Below are 24,115 nucleotides of genomic sequence, written 5' to 3'. Positions count from 1 at the left end.
ACTGTATGCCAACTAATGCCAACTCTAAAAGAAATGAAGTCCCATTCCACTGCTCATTCCTCTAGCTCTGAAAGTTTTCAAGAACACATCTCAATGTTGAAAGTTACTCTTGTACTTGCTTCCCTTACCCTTTAGGTGCAGTACATTTCCATTCATAACCACTCCTCTGAAACAAGTCACACTTATTTCCCTCCCAGTTCGTGGCCCAAACCGTCAGCTTTCTTGCTCCTGAGATGCTACTTGGCCTGTAGTGTTCATCCAGCTACACACCTTGTGTTCTCCCTAAGTGCACCCATGTTTTGTCTTTATTCTGTAAAGGATTTGTAAATCAGAAGTATGACAAAGAGGAAATGATCGCAGTCATATCTTGAGCGAATTAGTGAATCAGCAATGATATTGGCAGTGAGTCAAAACATTTTAAAATATTACTGCTAATTCATACAATTCAATGCTGTATTATTTCTTCATAGTAAGAGCTCAAATTGTTGGAAAGAATTGCGTTTTAAGTTTTTTTGAACGCATATACACACATGTTGCGAAACCATTTCCTTTTTAAGACACAACTGTGCAAGATACGGTGCTCACAAATCAGATTCTGCTTTCAAAGTATGTCACGCCTGACCACTGAGTTTTATGTTTGCCTTGGGGGCGGGGGTATTTTACGCATGCTCAATCCTCAGTCCTCAGAGCCAACACATGGCAGTGGGCGGGGAAGAGTGCGTCACAAACGTCGGTGACGACGTCACAGCGTGGTCGGCCGGCCGGCGCTGTGGCGCAGGCGCAGTGGCGGTGGGCCATTTTATCGCTGTCAGTAGGAAGCGAGCGCAACCGTGATAACCATTACAGAGAAAATAATCATAAAGACAAATCAGGACAATACGCAGCGAAGCAAACTTTTTCTGACATAAAAGTACTCACCTCTATGAACTGCTGTGCTCAGCTTATTTTCCCCTAATGTGTGGAGAATTGGTTTGACTATTTTTTTCTGCTGCAAAGACTGGTCTGTGAAGGAGGAAGAAGGACTTTCTCTCTGTCTCTCTCTCTCTCTCTCTCTCTGTCTCTCTCCCACCCCCTCCCCATTCCCTTCTCACAACTTACTGAAGAGACCAGAGCGTCGTTCAGCTGGTCGACTGGTATCAACCTACAGCCTGTTTTTTAAAATTATTTTATTTTCCTCCCCCTTGGTTTATTTTATCTATTCTTCCTCCCCTCCCCCCTTTTCCTTCCTCTTTCTTGTTTCTCTCTTTCTCATTCTTCGCCCACCACCATGGCTCAGCAGCAAATGACGAGCTCTCAGAAGGCCTTAATGTTGGAGCTGAAGAGTTTGCAGGAGGAGCCGGTGGAAGGTTTCAGGATCACTCTGGTGGACGAGTCCGATCTGTACAATTGGGAAGTGGCGATATTCGGGCCGCCCAACACGCTGTATGAGGGAGGCTACTTCAAGGTAAATGATAGAGGCCCTGTTTACATCTCGGCTCCTTCAAACCTTTCCGCAATTGCAGCCGCTAATAAAGTGGTCGCTGCCATTTCAGGGTGCTAACAGCTTGAAACGTTTTCTACTTGTTTGTTTAAAAAGGCGATTAAAATAGAGCGCAGAACAGAAGGTAACGAGTTTTTTTATTGTTGGTAAACAAGCTGTCGGTTTTGTCTCTGTCTAAATCATACATCATCAAATGCTATTTTTAATGCTTTTAAATGCTGAGGCTCTGTTTAAGCTTGACGTCAACTGCACAACCTCATGGTATATTTTCTTTACAGATCACAACGATTTTAAAATCTCTTAGGGTAGTTATTTATTGTGGCTTTCATATGTGTTAAAAAGACATGGTGTCTTTTCATTGTTAAACCGCGCTAATTATATGTGGTGTTGGGGGTCCCAAAATAATTTGGAACGAGTGGAGTTTTTGGACACTTCTGTACATTTGAAATGAACGTTTTCTTTTTGTAATTCTTATCAAAATACTGTAAGAATAAATCCAGCAGCAGCTTAACAATGAAAATCTTTGAACCTCCACGTTTTGGTAGTGAAAAATGGCCTTACTGAAGAAAGCAGATAAAGCGCCTGATTTTTGTTGGTTTATACTTTGAGGAGCCAACGATTTTATCAATGAAAATTGCATTTTTACGATAATGATTCTGTGCGTGTTTGCTTTCCACCCTTCTGTTTGGTTAGAGGTTTGATGCCAATGGCTGTCAGATCCGTATTTCATAAATTTGTATGTATTGTGTGGCTTACACGAATAGTATAACTGTACATTTACTTGGCTTGTTGTTTTGATTTGTATAAAGAAAGCTACCGACTGCATTGAATCGCCCATTTGCGCAATAATAAACTGCATTAGTTTCCCAGTATCCCTTATTGCAGCAGATTCCCTTGTCTTTCACTACCTCTTATTAATACGGATAGATTGCTTATTCATCTTTTTAATACCCATGTACCTAGGAAATCGGGTACTACGAAAACGCAGTGCCATAAGCATTGCAGTCGTTAGTCATGTTTAACTACTGGAGTATCCTGGGAAAAAGGCCGTGGCAATATTTTTCTACCACAAAACAAAATGTCATTGTGGCAATGAAGAATACATTTGGAAGGATATTTCGTCACAGTATCACGTACTTTATTCTATTTAAATTTGCTAAGTCACCTCTTCTAAATGTCATATACATTTCTGGCATCAACTATAAGGGAACGAGGCTGTGGTGAAAGGAGTGACATCTCTTGCACTTCATATCCTGTACTTTGTTGTGGTGTGGGAGTTGATCAACTTTTGTTCGTTTTTTTTGTAAAATTGTGTGTGGGTCACTAAAGTGCATGAAGACGAGATTGCGTGAGAAGGAGCAGATTGCCAGGTTACCAAATGAGGACAAAATGTAACTTAGTAAACAGGGACATGGGTAATAATTACCTTTGCCACCACCTTTTTGTTTAAAAAGTAAACACATTCATTTAATCCAGCAGCTGGTACAGCCAATCTGATTGGTGCAACGTGTACAAAGCATTTAAACCAATGTTTATTATTTTGGCCACTATTATTATAGTAAATAGATTGTGAGATGGAATGTTTCAAAATTAAATTCTAACACATAGAATGTCAAATATCAAGCTCCTGAAACCTAATGTCAGGTCTCAGCTAGGAAATACGTACCTAGTTCTCTGACAACGTATTGGTTCAGCTTTGTTTATGACATTTGTACTGACACTTGCTGCTCAGTTCTTTTTTTAGCAAAGTCGCCACTTGGGTGATGTACTAAAGGTCTATTGCCCATGAAGTGTACTGTAATGCATAAAAGTATCCCAAAGGGGTGGTGTAGCAATTCTGCACTGTCAAATAATTTCTTTTGTCATTTACATGGTACAAATGTGAGTAAACTTTACTCAAAGCAACATGTAATGATTTTTCTCATTTTATTGTATTCTAACTTTGTGACTATAACAAATGATTACAAATGTGGAAACTATTTGCTTAACTTTTGGCTCCAAACTGCAATGCAAGCTTACAGCATAGTCTGCAGAAATTAAGAAAATTTATTTTGTCCCTGTCACATTCCTAAGGCATTTCAAACCACTTTATAGCTGATGTAGTCAAAGAATTTGCAACAGCTGTTTAGAATACAGTAGGATTTCAAATAGTACATAATCTGATTTGATGATGTTTGAGATTAAAGTGGTTTGGATGCTGAGATTTCTTTTACATCTTACCATTTTAATTTAAGTAAATGATTTGGTATTTGGAATACAAAATTGATTTCAAAATTTACCCATGATACCTGACTACTTTAGCTCATTCATAAGATGTATCCTGGCTGGGTCAGCATCCATTTCCCTTCCCTAATTGCCCTTGAGAAGGTGATGGTGAGCTGTCTTTTTGAACCGCTGTAGTCCATGTGCTGTGGGTATACCTGCAGTGGTTACAGGGAGGGAGTTCTACAATTTTGACCCAGCTGTAATGGAATGGCAATGTGTATAAGAGTGGATTTTACAAGTAATGTTCTCATGTACCTGCTGCCCTTGTCCTTCTTGGTGATAGTGAGAGAATTTAGAAAGTGCTGTATGAGGGACTTTAGCAAGTTGTTGCAGTGCATCTTGTAGTTTGTACACACAGCTACTGTGAATCAGCGATGGAGGAATACTGTTTGTCGATTTGGTACCAATCCTGTGAATTACTTTGTGCTGAACGGTTTCAAGCTTGGAGGCATGACAGACAGTGAGGGTGATACCAGTTGACTACAGCATGATTATAGGCAGGAAGGTTGGGTAGATAAGTGACATAGAAGTGTGAGGTGATGCATTTTAATATAAGGGATGTAGACAGGATATGGGGACCTAATGGCATAAAGAATTTGAAAGAGACAGAGACAGAGACACTTGGGGGGTCCATGTATTTTGAAGTTGACAAGACAGATTGAGTGTAATTAGCGCAGCATATGGGATCGTAGGTTTCATAAATAGTGCTGTCCAGTATAAAAGCATAAACGTGATACTGAACGTTTTTGAAACTCTGGTTAGGCCACAACTAGAGTATTGCATTCTGTTCCGGACACTGCACTTTTGTAGCCATGTGAGGGTGCTTTAGATGGCACAGCAGAAATTTACTAGATTGTTTCCAGGGTTGAGAGATTTTAGCTACAAGGTTAAATCAGTTGTTCACATTAAAGCCAAGGAGATTTCATAGAGGTGTACATGATTTTGACGGCTTCAGAAAAGCCAAGTTGCTCTCATTAGCCCGAGTAGAGATTTTTATACAGTGAGTGGTAATGAGTTAGAATTCACTGCTTATAAGAACAGTTGAGATGTGGGTGGTGTTGGATTTCAAAAGGAAATTGAGTGGACCTAGAACATAGAACAATACAGTGCAGAACAGGCCCTTCAGCCCTTGGTGTTGCGCCGATCTGTGAACTAATTAGGCCCCTCCCCCTACACTATCCCATCATTATCCATATGCTTATCCAAGGACACTTTAAATCCCCCTAATGTGGCTGAGTTAACTACATTGGCAGGCAGGGCGTTCCATGCCCTTACCACTCTGAGTAAAGAACCTGCCTCTGACATCTGTCTTAAATCTATCACCCCTCAATTTGTAGCTATGCCCCCTTGTACAAGCTGAAGTCATCATCCTCGGAAAAAGACTCTCACTGCCCACCCTATCTAATCCTCTGATCATCTTGTATGTCTCTATTAAATCCCCTCTTAGCCTCCTTCTCTCCAATGAGAACAGACCCAAGTCCCTCAGCCTTTCTTTGTAGGGCCTGCGCTCCAGACCAGGCAACATCCTGGTAAATCTCCTCTGCACCTTTTCCAATGCTTCCACATCCTTCCTGTAATGGGGCGATCAGAACTGCACGCAGTATTCCAAATGAGGCCGCACTAGCGTTTTGTTCAGTTGCAGCATGACATTACGGTTGCGGAACTCAATCCCTCTACCAATAAAACCTAAAAACCATTTGAGAAAAATAATCTGTGGCGGAGTGGGGGGAGGGTGGGTGGGAAGAGGTGATGGATTGGGTTGCTGAACAGAGCCATCATCAATACAGTGGACTGAATAATTGTAATAGCACTGCAAATTTATGACATCTATTTGAGCAGACTTTGATTTAATACTACAATCTTTGCAGTGAGACTTGAATTCGCAATCACCTGACTTGGGAAGAACACTTCCTCCAGGCCACAGTTGATTCCTGATTTGTGCAAGTATTGAAATATATTTCGAACTGCAGTGAACATTGTTCTTAATATTTTGTCCTAAAACAACAAATCTTTGTAAAGTAATATGCAAAAGCTGTCCTGTAAACAGAACACTTGTAACTATCATTAACTTTCATATTTTGTTGCTTGTGGCGATTAAAGTTGTAAAACCCGTTACACTGTTGCTGTTGTTAGGCCATTTGAACCTTTCTTCAACCAGTTACATCTACTGCACTTTTTTGGTACTGCACGAATGCAATAGTTTCATATAACCACTCAAGCCATGTGGTAGCACTGGCACAAAGCTATTTTAAAAGCTTGTTCACTGGGATGTGATTGATTAGAATGTGAAAGTCCACACTAATACTAATTGTAACAGAGGCAGGGGAATATTATCATTCCATCCAGCCTCACCAGTACACTGTGCTCCATGTATGTATCTGTAATAATCTTGAATCCCAATTCTTGATGAATTTGTTCAGTTCTTTCTTAATGCCCATTAGAGTTTATTTTTCCATCACTAAGCCAGAAATCAGTTTTGCATGCTTATAGTCCTGCAGTGATTTCAGAGGTGGCTTACAGCCCCTTCTTGAGAAATTATGGGTGATTAAGTATGTGGTGTCTTATCCAACAATGCTGACATGTTGTGAAGAAATAATTTTTAAAAAAAAAACTGTATCCTTTATTACTGGGGGACAAAAAAATCAAGGGGATCTTCTGAGGTAAGACCTTAAACATTAGTTCAGAGTAAGACTTAGTCTAGAAGTAGGGGGACATTGTTTTCAAAAATAGAGATTGGCTTTCAGAACAAAAACTTGAGTTCTTCTCAGGTTTGTGGAACTTTGTCCACCTTTTAAAGCAAAGTCAGAAGTCACATGATACCAGGTTGTAGTCCAAAATTCAAAAAATGTGGAACTGGACCAGCACTGCAGATCAGTCAGCATCTGACGAGCAGGAAAGTCAACATTTTGGGTCAGAACTCTTCTTCAGGACTGGGGGGTGGGAGGAATGCCCAGAAATAAATGGAAGGGGGTGGGTCTGAGGGGAGGGTTGGTAAAATGGGTATGAGTGGCTGGAGGTTAATGTAGTTGGTCACTAGGACTGGTGGAATGGATAGGTGAGTTGGAAGATGGAGGTGGGGGGAGGACAGTTTTTAAAGCTGGTGAAGTCAATATTCAGGCCATTGGGCGGTAAGCTCCCAAGGCAAAATATGAGGTGCTGCTCCTCCAGTTTGCCTTTGGTCTCACTCTCTGGTCTCCTCCACTGTCAAGGATGGACGTGTCACCAAGGGATGTGGGAGGAGAGGGGAATGTAAAGTGGATGGCAATCGGACAGCCAGGCTGGTTGATGCATGCAGAGCAGAGATGAGGTTAGGATACAGTAGGTGAGGTCAGATAAGTGCAGGAAAATCTGCTGGATATGGGAGGATTGTTGGGGGCCCTGGACGTAGGTGAGGGGGGAGATGTGGGGGCAGGTGCAGCACCTCCTGCGGTTGAGGGGAAACATACAGTGTGGTGGGGAGTGTGGAACTGACAAGGGACTTGCGGAGTGAACGGTCCCTGCAGAGAAACATGTTTTTGGTGGTGGGGTCTGATTGTACGTGACAGAAATGGCAGAGGATCATGTGTTGTATTTGGAGGTTGGTGGGGTGGCGTGTGAGGACTAAAGGGATTCTATCCTTATTGTTGGGGTGAGAGGGTTTGAGGGGAGGTGTGGTCGAGGGCCATCCTTAATGGCAGTAGAGGGGTAACTTCAGTCCCTGAAGTAGGACGATACCCGGGAGATCTTAGAGTAGAATACCTCATCCTGGGAGCGGATGTGGTGGAAGCAGAGGAATTGAGAGTATGGGAAAGCATTTTTTTACAGGAAGAATCTTATATTTCACCTTGGGAGTTTACAGCTCAGCCTGAATATTGATTTCAGCTTAAAAATCCAATGCCCTGCCCTGACTGTCCGTCTTCTGACTCAATATTTTCTCCGCCCTTTCCACTGACCAACCACAATAACCCCCTACATACATCAACCTATCTCTATCTCCTACCCCCTCCCTCCATTTATTTTCTGGGCTTTCCTTCCCCCTCCCAGCCCTGAAGAAGGATTCTGACCCAAAACATTGACTTTCTCGCTCCTTGGATGGTGTTTGACCTGCTGTGCTTTTCCAGCTCCACATTTTTTGACTCTAGCTTCCAGTATCTGCAGTCCGTTCTGTCTGAAAGTTCTTATAGTCCAACAGGTTTATTTGAAATCTCAAACTTTCATATCACTGCTCCTTTGTTGGGTGAAGTGGATGGAAACACACAGGCACAGGGTTTATAGATGATTGCAGGATAATTCTGGGTAAGTAAGGGTGTCAACAGATAGTACAGATGGTGTGAGTGCGATGTTGACAGGCTGAATAACAAGCCTTTGCAGGTAATCAAAAATGTCAAATGATGTGAGTAAAGCGTCAGCAGCTGAATAGCAAGTGAAGGATGACCTTCAATTTTAATTAAAGTAGAGTCATTCAGCATGGAAACAGGTCTTTTGGCCCAAGCTGATCCATGCTGACTACGGTGCCCACTCAGCTAGTTCCAGTTGCCCACATTTGGTCCATATCCCTCTCAACTCTTACCATCCATGTACCTATCCAAAGTTTCTTAGATGTTGCTGTTGTGCCTACTTCAACTACTTTCTCTGACAGCCCATTCCACACATGCACTACCCACCGCTTATCTGTATTGAATTACTGTTGCCAGTCCTCAACCCAGTTCCCCTTCTGATCACAATCTCTTCGTAATGTTGACAACCTTCCTTACTATCAATGATACCTCCTAATTACCTGGAGTTACCTTGCAGTTATCTCTCTGCTGATAAATTCTGTGCCTGTGCTCTTCCCTCCACTTTACCTGACGAAGGAGCAGTGCTCTGAAAGCTTGTGATTTCAAATAAACATGTTGTCCTAACCTGGTGTCATGAGACTTGTGTCTTTGTTCACCCCAATACTGGCACCTCTACATCAAAAGCTGGAGGAAGCAGGATCACGTAATATTTTTAAGCAGAGGTAGATAGCTGCCAGTTGAGGCAGGGGAATCAAAGGTTATCAGAATTAGATGGATGTATGGAATTTGAGCAGGCTTAAAGGGCAGTATGGTTTGCTTTTGCACTTAATTCTGATGTTTGTAGAGTATGTTACTTTGATTCTGGGTTCCAGAAGTGAGAAGAGTTCTGTTAATTAATAAAGAAAGGCTTTGTTCTGCTTTTCTGAATTTGTTATTTAATTTCACTGCTATTAGCACTAACTTTGTACATTAATCTTCACATTTCAAGTTTGAATTGCTGAATGTCATTGAACAAGATAGGGTTGACAAAACAGCCAATCCTCATTGAGGTACAGGACATTGATGGGTTATAAAGGTGGTTTTCGCTTCACTGTGGTTTGCATAGATCAGTAATTGAACATGATTGGGTAAATTTCCTCTAGTAGGAGCAAATTACTGTAGATGTGGGCATCTTTACTGAAAACATATAAAATGCTGGAGATCATAGCAGGTTGGCAGCAACCATGGAGAGAGCGTAAGCTGATGTTTTGAGAGTAGATGACTCTTCATTAGAGTTGAATTTCCTCCAGGTTGTGCTGCCTTTTCCAGTGTAGTATGTTCAAAATTGGCCAAACGATAGCAAAGGATCAATTCATGCCGAGTACAAAGTTCTATCCAGTGCAAATTAGTATCTGTAGTCTTTTGCACTGAGTTTAAAGAAGACATTTCAAATAAAACTGATTCTAACAGACAAGAAAATACCTCTGGGGAAATAAAGAAGTTGACAGGAATTTCAATGGTAATGGAGAAGATCCAGAACAGCACAGTCCAGAAAAAATGTATCCCATTAAAAGCAAAAAATTAGCTAGTAATTCTGCATATGCCATTGATGAATAAATAAGGCAGAAATGAAACTGAAAAAAATGATTTATAATCGTTTTGTAGCGCAGACTTTGTGTTGCTGAAAGACACTTTGTCTTTTGTTCATCAGGACAATTTGTAAGATTGTCAATTTAAGATGGAAAAAAACAGGTATTCTATGGAGAGGAAGGTACTTATTAGTTGACCAATGGACTCTGATGGAGCACTGCTTTGGAGAATGCACCAGTCAGCAATGACTGACTGACAACTGCCAGGTTTTATCTAATTTTAAAAATGCCACGCAGATTGGCTCTGACTCTGGTTTATCAGGCCACTGCTCTGAGAAATGAACCAGAGAATTTGTTTTTGGAACGGACACAGTGTATACACATGTTCCTTCTGTCTGGAATGAACAGATCTGTATGTATAAAAACATAGCTTTCAGTGCATGCAGATTGGTCATACTGGACATCTGATTGGTAATCCTGTCTGCATAATTCTTTTTGCATGCAGGATTATCCAGCAAATGTTGTCAAATCACAGAATCAATTATTTGTTCTTTCACGTTGTTACTATGCAGTGGCAGTGCATGCCATATCCTCCACAAATGGGATATTATCATCAAGCCAAAAAGACGTTCTGCCTATCTCCCAAATGAGTCAAGTGGTACATGAGTTTCTGTGCAGATATGATTATAGGCTGTAAATCCCATAGACTGGCAGATTGTGGTCAGTAAGGTACTGGCCATACCTTTTTTTGCCTGTGCGTTCAAAACTAACTGCACAGCGTCTTGAGGATTGCAAGATGATAGGGTTTGACAAAATGGTCACTTTTCAGATATAGTCATTTACTAATGCATAGATAACAAAGGAGAGGATGACAAAGGGAAATATGAAAATATAGTGAAGAATGCTTAAAAATAAACAAAAATGATCTGTTATTAAATTATCACATCTAGAAAGAAACAAAGTATTCTGCAATCGTGTTGGCACCCAATCCAGTGAGATAGCAAGAATGCAGTCTCAGAATTTGAGATCAGTTGGAATTGCCTGCTATAATTTTTATGGTTGATCAAACTGCTACTGGTAAAGCCAATCTGATTCTTTTGTTTGCAGGCCTGGCACCTTCTTTTGGGACTTCTGAAACCACATGTCATCACTGTAGCAAGTCCAGCCCAAAACTAGTGTTGCCATTTTCATCAGTCATCAACAAAAATTTCCCACTTGCGATTATTGAGGGTTTTGATTTCTCTATTGATAACATCCTTGAAGCAAATCTTTGGGCACTTTGCTGATCTCTTGGACTATCTCACAACGTAACGAATGTTTGGAGTGGTAGCCAACTTCAGTCCTGTTGCGTGAACAAGCCTGAGTGATTCTTTGCTTGATTAACACCAGCTTAACATCTTTGCCCTAGAAAAGACTGCTACATTGGTGCCATGTGATGCCAAAGACACAAGAGTTGATAATTATTGAGTTGGTAGTGTAGGTTGTCCAGGTTTTTCTGCTGAACAGAAATGTGCTGAGGATAAAGCTTCTTGGTTCTACTTGTTAGTGGGCTGAAGTTCGTGGCTGCTGTGCTAACACATGAGCTGAACCCTTTGTCCAGTGACAGAACCTGTAAATTCAGGTGAGCAGAATTTGACTATTTTGAGGGTTGTGGTGTTGAGTCTGGTCATAGGTAGAGATGCAACTTCTTGTCCTCCCAATTACATTCTTTCTTCACTGGTGAGGAAGAACACAACACTGCATTCAAAAGGTCTTTGACTGGAGCTAGCTGTACGTTATTTTGGCGTTGCCTTGACTTGATGAGACATTACTTGTCTGGTAGAGTTTGAAGGTGTACTCCTTCCACATGAATTGGAAAACATAGGTCAGTGGAACAGAGGGGAAAAAAGATGCCACAGTCGTGGCTGAAATGCAGCCTTATTTCACTCTGATCTCAAAGCTGTCACAGGTGGAGCTGTCTAGCTGACTTGTTCCATGCCCATTAGCATGGAAGAATCAAATGAAACTGCCAAATTCAATAAGATATCCAATTTTGTTTTGTAACCAATAGTGGTCTGTCTTGCTCAGGGTGTGAAATGATTTTGTGGACCTTTAAAGAGAGAGTTCCACTATCTACTTTGACATGCAAGATGTTGTCTTTTTGTATTGACATATCGAGCATAGCCACAGATGATGGTATTGAAATTTCCATCTGATGGTAGATGTAGATGTGAAGCATTCAGAAGTTGCGACAGTGTCTCTGTTATCTGTATTAATATGTTGTTGATAGCAAAGCTCATTCCACATTAACAGTGGGTCATTTATACTTTTGTCACCTGCCAGTACAAGCTATAATTGACCTTGAGTATCTATTATGTTGGTCCGTCTAGTTTGGAGTCTGTTTGGTTGCAGGAGTTGCCAGTTGGTGTTTGTTTAAAGGGTCACCAGCTACCTATTTGACTGCACTCCAGTGCCTTTGACTCTTCAAAGACACCCAGAATACAGGTGAGTACTGTCTGACCCGTAAGTGGGACTTGGTTGTGTCCACCCACTCTGATTCCTCCACTGTCCTCTGATGCCTGAAGCACTGGTGTGTCTAGTTCCTGTGTGCCATTATGAGGAGGCACTTAGGAGGTCTTGGTGATAGGGCAAGAGAAACTTATGCACTCTGCTCATTCTTTATAATACACTAACCAGCAATTGTGGATCATGCAGCTACAATTGACGGCTGTGGCACAACCACTGTATCATTACAGGACAACGACCATTTATTAGAACCTTGGTGTCAATGGATTATGTTTGTGCATACTGAAAGACTTGGGAGAAGAGATTGCTGAGGCAACATTATGTGCAAATAGGACATAATAGCTCAGTGGGAAATATGGAGTCATGCCAGAGACCTATTGGATCCTTAATGTGGTCCCTATATTTAAAAAGAGAAACAGGACAAATCTAAGGGTCTGAATTAATTGACTTAATCTGGATGTTATGAAGTATACTGGAATACTTAGTCAAAGAGTATTAAGTAGAAAAACATAATAATAACTTTGTTTTTTAAAGGGAGAGATCATTCTTGCCCAACATTGGTGAACTCATCTGAAGAAACAATGTTTACCTTTTTCTGTTTTTTTTTAAAGTCAGGTATTGCATTGTTTAACTTTGTAATATTGTTTTACATCCCTGTCTTTTTGATTCTGACCTTGTTTACAGGATTAACTTCTCAATTTGACTTGAGTCCTGACAAAGAGTTTTGGCCCAAAACGTTGATCCTGCCCCTCGGATGCTGTCTGACCAGCTGTGCTTTTCTAGCTTCCAACATCGGCAGTCCTTACTGTCTCAATGAGGCACAAAGGGACTGGGAGTCCTAGTTCAGTATCAATGTGGACTTCACCAGTTTCAAAATCTCCCCTTCCCCTACTGCATCCCTAAACCAGCCCAGTTTGTCCCCTCCCCCCACTGCACCACACAACCAGCCCAGCTCTTCCCCCCCACCCACTGCATCCCAAAACCAGTCCAACCTGTCTCTGCCTCCCTAACCTGTTCTTCCTCTCACCCATCCCTTCCTCCCACCCCAAGCCGCACCCCCAGCTACCTACTAACCTCATCCCACCTCCTTGACCTGTCCGTCTTCCCTGGACTGACCTATCCCCTCCCTACCTCCCCACCTACACCCTCTCCACCTATCTTCTTTACTCTCCATCTTCGGTCCGCCTCCCCCTCTCTCCCTATTTATTCCAGTTCCCTCTCCCCATCCCCCTCTCTGATGAAGGGTTTAGGCCCGAAACGTCAGCTTTTGTGCTCCTGAGATGCTGCTTGGCCTGCTGTGTTCATCCAGGCTCACATTTTATTATCTTGGATAATGATGGGATTGTGTAGGGGGAGGGGCTTAGGTTAGTTCATGGATCGGCGCAACATCGTGGGCCGAAGGGCCTGTTCTGCGCTGTAGTGTTCTATGTTCTATGTTCTAATGTACAGGTTGAGTTGGCAGTTAGGAAGGCAAATGCAATGTTAATGTTCATTTCAAGAGGGCTAGAATACAAAAGCAGACATGTGTTGCTGAGGCAGTTTAAGGCTCTCGACAAACTGCATCTGGAATAGTGAGTAGTTTTGGGCCCCTATCTCAGGAAGGATGAGAATTTTAGAGGGAGTCCAGAGGATTACATTACTATCTGAATTTCTGTTTTTTCCGAAAATTGTATATTTTGAGCCACATTTGTTGGGATGTGAAATCTGTGTAATGATATCATTTAGTTTGGGTGAATACTTTTTGCTACATCCCTTATCCTTACAATTCCTGCCAAAGAAAGCGATAATATGCTTTATTAGTAAGCAGTGTTATAAAGCAGAAAAAACATTTATGGTTCACTTTTAGGCTGGTTGATTTACTTGATGTACTTGTAAAACTTTTTTTTGTTCTGATCTGTGAAGGTAATATGAGGATTTAAATTGTATATTAAATTTATTTAGAGGCAGATTGTGGCGTTACCTGGGGATTCAATTGTGTCACTACAAATAGACACTGACTTAAGCTATGGTTGTTGAGCAGCAAAGTGCTTGTTTTTAATCAGTACATGTACCTTTAGTGATATGTAAAAATTAGCTCCTGTTTTATCCTGCACTTTCTGGGTTATAAAATTGTAGTAGAGAATGGCCTTCTGAAGATGAGGTCGAAAACTATTTTAAAAAAAACTTAAACCAGGACTGCTTTTCTGGCATAGCAATTGTGGAAAATCGCAGATATAAATGTAAACTGTTAATGTATGATTACCTGCTGATGTTCTCAGATTCTTGACTATGTAACTAGTGGACAGATGAAGTGGATATGTGAACATGATTCATGCCTAACAACAGGATAAACAATGTATGTCTCGACATTGTAGGAAGAGGCAAAATGTAATATCATATGGACAAGGAGTAGGATGAAGCTAGGAGCACATTTCAAATGATACTAGAATCTGTACTGAAAACAAAGTGCAGGAAATCACAGCTGGTGAGGCAGCAAGATAGTGTTCTGCGTCAAGCTGACTCTTCTTCAGAGCTCTAATTCTGCATTGGAGCGACCTGCAAAAGAACATTTTTTTGTCTACTTTTTGCTTTCTGTTAGCCAGTCAGTCTTCTATTGATATCAAAATACTACCTTTTAGCCCCAGAACATTAATTTTCCACAATAATCTTAATGACATTTCATGGAATATTGTTAGATCTCAGTTTTCAATGAGAGTCTGAGGTTGGTGGTAGGCTCAGGCATTCTTTATTGAAATTTACAACTGAAGACCCTCTTGGGAAAAATGGTACACAAAAGCTTTAGAATGTTTTAATTTATAAAGTTCAAACTTAGAGCACACACCCTAACCCAGATAGTCCTTAACTTGAAGGAAATACTACTGCACGCAGCAATTTCAGTGTATTTCCAATTAAGCTAATAACAAAGATGATAGGCGTATAGTCCTCCCTGGCATTTCAGGATGTTCCCATTCATTCTCCTCATCTTCCTGGAATGATGTGTGGCCTGGTTTAAATGTCTGAGACTGGTTTGAATCTTTTCCTCTTATGCGTTTAGTATTTTTTTGGTACGTAGGTGAATTTATAACTACTTCAGAATCTATGTCTATGATTATCTGAAGAACCTTCACTAAAACCTACTAATGGTATTGTAACAGATTGATTAAATAATTTAAGAGATTCACTAATTACATGTTTTATATAAGTCTTATGCATAAACAACTGCAGCTGCATATTCTATCTCAGTTCATTAACCTTGATTGTACAGAGCTACAATTCTTCTAATGGTGAAGACTACATTAAGGAAATACTTTTCTAAGTGTGGTAACTGCTTTCAGCCATGCTCTGCTGCATTAGCCGTGGGCAGCCATCAATCATACTGTGCTGCTCTGTGATGGGCATCTCTAACAAATATCTTCTAGAAATCTAAGTGCAGTACATGCACTGGGTTGGAGGAAAAAAAGGGAGCATACCTTTCTTCCTCAGTTCCTGTCGGTTGATTGAACATGATTGCCATCTTATGAAGCCCCATTGACTATATCTGATTGCCTTCAATTTATCCAAGTGCCCTTTTAATAAATTCTTTAATAAATGGCTTTTAATAGTTTCCTGATTATAGATGTTCAGCTGAATGGCATATGTTTTTATAATCCATTTTTTTCTTGGGACTTCTGAAATCAAGGGTATCTGGTTTCAAATGACCAAATGAATCAACTGTTCTAGAAGCAGCTGTTTTTCAGACCCAGGGTGAAGTCCATCATGATCTGTGCACTTGTCAGCTCACATCTCCAACAAAATACTCAAAGACACTTTCTCTCCTGATTTCTAATTTTCTTGCGCTTGTTCCTTCCTTTCATTTCCTGAGAATCCAGAAATAGAGATTATGACCTTTTGAGGTACTGCTTAATTTGGTGCCAAGCTCCTTATACTGATTATGCAGCGCCACCTCCTTTGTCCAGTCTGTCTTTTTGGTACCTACATGGATTGCAAAACCTGACTTCCCCACTGCAAGTTTGTTATCTGATGAGGGATCTAGGCCCGAAACATCAGCTTTCCTGCTCCTAAGATGCTGTTTGGCCTGCTGTGTTCATTCAGCTCTCCACCTTGTTATCAACCCTGTGTAGTTTTTTTATTCGATCGCGGAATGTGGGCATTGCTGGTGGGTCAGCATTTTTTTTGTTCATTTTCTAGTTGCTCTTCCAAAGGAGGTGGTGAGCTGCCTACTTGAACTGCTGCAGTCCATGTGTTGTAGGTTGATACAAGTATCCTTGTGTAGAGAGAATTCCAAGATTTTGAGCCAGCGACAGTGATATATTTCTAAGTCAGGATGCTGAGTGGCTTGGAGGAGAACTTGCATTGTTCTCGGGTATCTACTGCACTTGACCTTGCCATGGGTTTGGTAGGTGCTGTCTAAGGATGATGGTGAATTTCTGTAGTGCATCTTTCAGATGTCACGTGCTGCAATAACTGGGTTAGTAGTGCAGAGAGTGGATACTTGTGGATGTGGTGTTAATCAAGTGAGCTCCTTTGTCCTGGATGGTGTCAAGTTTCTTGTGTTGAAGCTGCACCCACCCACACAATTGGGGAGTATTTTACCACATACCTGACTGTGCCTTTTAAATTGTGGACAGGCTTTGGGGAGTCAGAAAGTGAGTTGCCTGAAGCATTCCAAGCCTCTGACCTACTCTTGTGGCCACTGTATTTATATGGTGAACTCATTTGAGATTTCAAATGGATCTGGATATTGTCCAGATCTTGTATTTGAACACTGACTGCTTTGGTATCTGAGGAGTTGTAAATGGTGCTGAACATTGTGCAGTCATTGAACATCCGCACTTCTGATCAAGGGCCATTGAAGATGATTGGGCCCAGGGTACTACCCTGAGTGACTTCTGCAGAGATGTCCTGGAGCTGAGATGACTGGCTTCTAACAAAAATAACTGCATTCCGATGTGTCAGGTATGACTCCGACCAATAGAGTTTGCTTCCTGATTCCCATTGATTCCAGTTTTGCTAGGGCATCTGGATACCACACTCTGTCAAATATGGCCTTGATGTCAAGGGCTGTCATTGCCACCCCACCTCTGGAATTCAGCTCTTTTGTCCATTTGGAACCAAAGCTCTAATGTAGTAAGGAGCTGTCTGGCCCTTGTAGAACCCAAACTGATATCACTGAGCTGTTTATTTCCGAGCAGGTGCAGCTTGATACCTGCTCGATGATACCTTCCATCACTTTACTGATGATCAAGAGTAGGCTGATAGGCCAGTAATTGATTACATAGAACATAGAACATTACAGCACAGTACAGGCCCTTTGGCCCACGATGTTGGATTTGTCTTGTTTTCTTTTACAGGCCATATCTGGGCAATTTTCCACTTTATCGGGTAGATGCCAGTGTTGTAACTGCATTGGGGCAGTTTGGCTTGTGGAGTGGCAAGTTCTCCAGCGCAAGTCTTGAGTACTATTGCTGAAATATTGAGGGCCCATAGCCTTTGCAGTATCCAGCGTGTCCAACTGTTTCTTGATATCACATGGAGTGAACCAAATTGGCTGACCCTAAGCATCTGAGATGCTGGAGGCCACTGGAAGAGGTTGAGATAAATCATCCACTAGGCACTTCTGGTTGATATCGCTGTGAATGCTTTGGCCTGCTCTTGTTGCACTTATGTGTTGGGCTCCACTGTCATGGAGAATGGGGATATTTGTGGAGCTGCTGCCTCCAGTGAATTGTTTAATTGTTCACCACCATTCACAAGTGGATTTGGCAGGACTATAGAGCTGAGATCTGTGCCATTGGTTGTGGGATTGCTTAGCTCGCTATCATTTGTAGCTTATGCTGTTTGGCATGCAAGTGGTCCTGTTTTAGTTTCATCAGGTTGACACCTCATTTTTAGGTATGACTGGCACAGCTCCTCTTGCACTCTCCACTGAATCAAGGTTGATCCCTTGGCTTGATAGCAATACTTCAGTGGAGGATGTGCTGAATTATAAAGTTGCAGATTGTATTGGAGTAAAATTCTACAGATGTTCTTAACCTTGGCATTGGGCAGGTAATACCAGTTTGACACTCACGCTCTTTTGCTGTGGAAAACAATGTTAGTCCCTCTGAATATATAGGCCCCAAATACCACCATGTTCATTTTTTGCTACCCCATTCTCAAGAATGGCTTCCTTTTACCATGGTGTCATTGTCTGTTGTTTCACCCTTCCTGCAGCTTCCATTCACATGCAAAAAAAGCTGGAAGAACTGTACATCCATTGGACAGTTGCAAAGCCTAAGGTTTGAAACTGATGTCTGTCTCCTGGTATAAGGAGAAAATTGCCTCACTTTAATGTGTTGCTCTTGTCTGTTGTTCAGCGGTTAGTTCATAAGCCTTGAGTTGAGGCTACTCAGGTTTCGAACACAACACAGATGTGTTTGTCCTCAATCTCACTGACATCCAGGAGCTATCAAATGTTGCAACTCTGATACATGACCTGTCATTCCATCTTTAATGTGTTCTAAGTGACTACTTGAATATTTTATCTAAATATATGTTTAATTATGTTTTTCTATATTTTGTTACCTGCGGTTGCTATTCCGAAGGTTATAAGCCGTAGTCACTTAGCAAGTACTCAACTGCTCATGACAAGCTTCATCTCCTGTGGCAGATTAAGAACCAATTGATGGATACTGAAAAAGTTAGAAAAAGCAATATCAAAAAGCAAACGAGCATTTCTTTCCCTTCCTCCTAAATCCCTTAATTATCCACTTCTGAGTACTCTCTCAAAAGTTGCACTGCAGTGCTCGTCAGCTAGTTTTACTTGTTCCTGACATACATGGCCTGGCTGATTCTTTAGAGGTACCAGTTTCAGCTGCTGCTTTCATTCGCTAAATCTGCCTGCGCTTTGACTGGAAACGTTGTTAAGATCCTGCTGCCTAAGGCTGACAAGGTTAAAATTTTAACTGAGGGGGCTTGTGTGGCACAGAAGCCTTGTCCCAACCTCGGAGCATGTTTAAAGTACTAAGTGAGCATTCGCATCTGTCATTACCAATGAAGAAGATCCAGCCCCAGTCACCAGCTGCCTTGGATGGATGCAGCAAAGGAAATGGTACCCCTTTAATTCAACGCAGCAAAAAACTACCCCCACTTTGCTACACTATATGCTGCAGGTCGTCTGCTGCAGATGACTATATCTTCAGTTGTTTTGTTAGTCCAACGGGGATAAATGTTCAAGACTGAGTTACGAAGAGGGGCCGAGTAGGATGGATTGTTTAATTTTTGAGCAGAGAAGGCTGAGGGAACACCTGATTGAAATGTAGAAGGTTAAGGAGCATGGATAGGGTGGATAAGATGCAGCTGTTTCCCTTGTTTGGATCAGTCATGTTAAAAGGCAGGAGGTTTACAGAGCATTTGATTAAACATTTTTTTTTCACCCAGAGGGTTATGGGAATTGAATTGCACTGCTTGGAAGGTTAGTAGAGATAGCAAACCTCCACAACATTTATAAAAAAAAATGGATAAGCACTTGAAATGTCCTAACAATCAAAACTATGGACTAAGTGCTGGAAAGTGTGGTTAATGTAGTATAGATTAGTGTTGATAAAGACTTGATGGACTGAAAGCCCTCTTCTCTGTTGTGTGACTCTGTTACCCTGACAAAATTACTTTGCCAATTCAAAAAAAACTTTGAGTTGAGGAAGTGATTTTTTAAAAAAAATATATAGCAGACCCTTGTCATTGGAATTTATTTTCTTCACGTGTTGGAGGAAGCTTTATAATATTAAAGCAGTTCAGTGAAGGTCTACTCAACTGGTTCTTAGGGCAGATTCAGTCTGTATCAATTGGAGATGGATCTTTTAGAAGAATGAGAGATGATCTTCCTGAAGTATACAAGATCTTGTGGAATTTGGAGGTCATAACTCCATAAGATACAGGAGTCGAATTAGGACATGCAACCCATCAAGTCTGCTCTGCTGTTTGTTCATGGTTGATATATTTCTCAGCCCCAAAACCCTTTTTTTAACTTCACTTGTGGGATGTGGGCATCACTGGCTGGCCAGCATTTATTGCCCAGCCCTAGCTGTCCTTGAACTGATTGGCTTGCTAGGCCATTTCAGAGAGCAGTCGAGTGTCAACCACATTGCTGTGGATCTGGGATATGCAGGCATATGTAGGCAGACCAGGTGGGCACATTGAGCTCAATGGGTTTTTCCTGACAATCAATAATGGTTTCACAGTCCTCAATACATTCTTGATTCCAGGGTTTTTTTAAAATCTGCAGAGTTCCACCATCTGCCGTGGCAGCATTCTTATCTGGCTCCCCATAAGGTTGGTTGAGTTTGTGGATTAATAATCTACCACCAGGCCAATGCCTTTCCCTGTATTTCAGTAAGATCTTAAACCTTTAAGTAACTGCCAAAAAAATCCTCACTCTTTCAAGCTGCTTGATTTGCATTCACATATCTCAGGGCACAAGTACATAGGAAATTCCTACTGTTATGTCTGACTATTTTAAGCAAGTGACTGCTCTGCATTACCAGAGATAATGGGAACTGCAGATGCTGGAGAATCTGAGATAACAAGGTGTGGAGCTGGATGAACACAGCAGGCCAAGCGGCATCTTAGCACATTGGCCTGCTGTGTTCATCCAGCTCCATGCTCTGCATTACCATTTGTTTTAAAGCTGGCAGTGAATGCCATGGGACTGATGTACTGACAAGGATAAATACATCAGTTCGCTGTAAGAAGTTGTACTGAACCTACTAGCATACCAGTGACACCGTTAAAGTGAGAATTTTGATATTTGCTATTTATTGTATAATATAATCCACCTGAGCAGTGAGTTGTTTTGAAGTTGCATAAGTATGTAGAAATAAAGCTGCCAGGCAGTCATTAACTGAAGTACAACAGCATATTACTCCTTTGACTGCTTTTCAGAGTATTTCACAAAAGCTTTTGTAAAGCTCAATAATTATCTGTTAACAGTCCACCATGTATATTTGTACAAAACATGTTTTGATCAAATAATATTTTTGATCTACATAGAACTTTTTAAATGCTCAAACACAAAGACTAACTGATGGTGAACCCTCTCTCCTTCAATGTTTGTCGCTGTAGATTAATCGCCAGATAGTTATATGGAATTGACATCAAGGATTGGCGCTCAAATCAACACTTGTGCTCCAGAACCAACTGTGTACCTAGCCGAGCTGTTCCAGTCCAGATGCAACACTGGAAGATATCTAACAGCGTAAAAAACATGGCCCGAGTGAGCTCAGTTGACAAAAAACAGGACAAATCCATTCGGTTATCAGCCAAGTGATAGAATTGTCATTGATTGTGATATCAATTAACACATGGGCAGCAATAACCTGCTCAGTGCTCACTGTGGATTCTGCCTCTTGACCTCATTATAGCCTTGGTCCATGACAGGCAGATATTGCTGGAGAAGTGAGAGTTACTGCCTTTGGGGTCAAGATAGTATTTCATGAAGTGTAGCTATAAGTAGGTCCAGCAAAACTTAGGTTTTCCATTGATCTCCATCAACTTATCACTGGTTGGAGTCATTATAAATATAACAGGAGATGATTTTGATTTTTGAAGCCCATTATCACTGTTCTAGGGCATCATTGCTGGAGACCTTGGGGTAGTGTCCTTGGCCTGACCATCTCTAGTTGTTTCATCAGTGACTTTCCAAACATTGTGAGCTCAGAAGAAGGAATATTCATTTGCACAATATTCAATACCATTCGCAGCACCACAGATTCTGAAGCTGTTTGTGTACATTTGCAACAGAACTTGGGCTAATAAGCAGTAATACTTACTGCCACATAATTTGAAGCAATGGCCATCACTGGCAAGAGAAAAGCTAACCAATTCTGTTTTACATTCAATGTCATTACCATAGCTGCATCTCCCACTATCAACATTCTAGAGCAGAAACTGAACATTGTGCACAAGAGGTCAGAGGCTTTGAATTCTACAATTCATAACTTACTGCTTGTCTCCCTAATCCCTGTCCACTATCTTCAAGCACAAGCCATGAATATAATGAATGCGCCAACAAATGTCAAGAAAATTGATGGAACAAAAAGTTGCTGGAAAAGCTCAACAGGTCTGGCAGATTCTGTGGAGGGGAAAACAGTTAACGTTTCTGGTCCGGTGACCCTTTCTGCGTTCTGAGGAAGGGTCACCGGACCTGAAACGTTAACTCTGTTTTCTCCTCCACAGATGCTGCCAGACCTGCTGAGCTTTTCCAGCAACTTTGTTTTTGTTCCTGATTTACAGCATCCACAGTTCTTTTGGTTTTTAATCAAGAAACTTGATGCTGTATGGGATGAGGCATCCAGCTGATTTAACATTTCAATTCACGCATCCAGACGTTCATTTGCTCCCTCCTCTGACGTGCTGTAGCAGCCCTGTACAACAAAGAGGTTGTGCTGCAGCAACTCACCAAGACACATTTGGCAACATCTTCCAAATCTATGACCACTGCCAACTCGAAGGGTATTAAAGCAGATGCACAAGACCACCACTACTTTGCAAGTTCCCCTCCAAACCAGATTCCATCTTGACCTAGGAACTATTTTCCCATTCTTTTACAGTCATCGGGTCAAAATCCTGGAACTTCCTTTTTTCTCAGCACTCTGCAAAATGTACACTACATTGGACGACTGCTGTTCGAGTAGGTAGCTCAACGACACTAACTCGAGGACAGTTATGGATGGGCAACAAGTTCTGATTTAGCCAGTAATGCTAACACCCCATGAAAAAAAATGAAAAATTTGAGACCAAAAGGCACTAACATTGCCCTTCCTTAATCCCAACAATGATATACAATTTTGTCTAAGACGTGTGCTAATGTCTTTCCTGTCTCGGTTTATATCTGGCATGCTTTGGACAGAATTGCTCTGCATGGAAGTAGGTTATTAAGTCCATGTTGGTCAAGTCCAGGAGCATTTTTCAAATTAGCTCCGTTCCACACTCTCTCTTTCCCATAGTACTGCTAATTTTTGAAATTTCTACACAAGTGTACTACTAAATTTTGCAAATTCATTATTAGATGAAAGCATATTGAGCAGCAACTCTTGGAGTATTTCAGTTCTATTGGCGTTAGACAATTTTGGCAAGGTTGAGATAGTAAGAACTGCTGATGCTGGAGTCAGAGATAATAGTGTGGAGCTGGAGGAACACAGCAGGCCAGGCAGCACGAGAGGAGCAGGAAAATTGACATTCCAGGCCTGCTGTGTTCGTCCTCCTACACGCTGTTTTCTCTGGCAAGTTTGAGTTGGTGCATGATGTTGAACTGGGTATGTTTCTTCTTGAATAGTCCTAAATGGTGGAATGCATTAGTCTAGCTAGTTACTGGTAGGCAAAAAACAGAACCTAAATTGGCTTTGAGATAAAAAGGTGTAGAGCTGGATGAACACAGCAGGCCAAGCCGCATCAGAGCAGCAGGAAGGCTGACGTTTTGGGCCTAGACTATTCTTCAGAAGAAGGGTTTAGGCCTGAAACATCAGCCTTCCTGCTGCTCTAATACTGCTTGGCCTGCTGTGTTCATCCAGCTCTGCACCTTGTTATCTCAGGTTCTCTAGCATCTGCAGTTCCAACTATCCCTAAATTTGCTTTGAGTCTTTTTCGCTTCCTTGTAAATTTAAGTCTTAATAAAAGATACTGTCGGGGGATAAGGAGCGATACTATTGTGTTGATGTAAAGAAATAACTTGCATCTATGTGGCCAAAGTGCTTATGGGCTAAATGATTTCTAAAGAGCAACCCTTGTTTTAATTGTGATCATGGTAGTCCGTTTATGCACAGAAACATTCCTCAAATGGCAGTGGTGATGGTTGAGGGCAAAATATTAGTCAGGAGACTAGGAAGAGCTAACTGTGTACTGCTTTCGGATGTCGTAGAGATCCTTTCCATCCACTTGATACAGTAGACATAGCATGATTTAACCCTCCCGTAAGAATGTGCCGTCTTCGATGTAATGCTTCGTCAGTAACGTACAATTCAATGGATTGAGCCCCGAAGCTTTTGATTTGGTTGAATGCACAGTAGCAAAGCTAAGGTGATGTGATT

At 41.4% G+C, this 24,115-nt stretch overlaps 1 protein-coding gene across 1 annotated transcript in view; it reads left to right on the top strand.

Moving 5' to 3' along the window:
* Positions 1–768: 768 nt before the first annotated feature.
* ube2r2 (ubiquitin-conjugating enzyme E2R 2) overlaps positions 769–24,115 on the top strand; it is a 106,470-nt gene continuing 83,123 nt past the window's right edge. The window contains exon 1 of the mRNA XM_048532047.2: positions 769–1,444. Within this exon, the coding sequence (XP_048388004.1) occupies positions 1,268–1,444 (177 nt within the window). The 5' untranslated portion in view covers positions 769–1,267. The remainder of the gene's footprint in view (positions 1,445–24,115) is intronic.

Source organism: Stegostoma tigrinum, chromosome 1, assembly GCF_030684315.1.
Source record: "Stegostoma tigrinum isolate sSteTig4 chromosome 1, sSteTig4.hap1, whole genome shotgun sequence".
NCBI lineage: Eukaryota > Metazoa > Chordata > Chondrichthyes > Orectolobiformes > Stegostomatidae > Stegostoma > Stegostoma tigrinum.
This window is presented reverse-complemented; position numbering and strand designations above follow the sequence as displayed.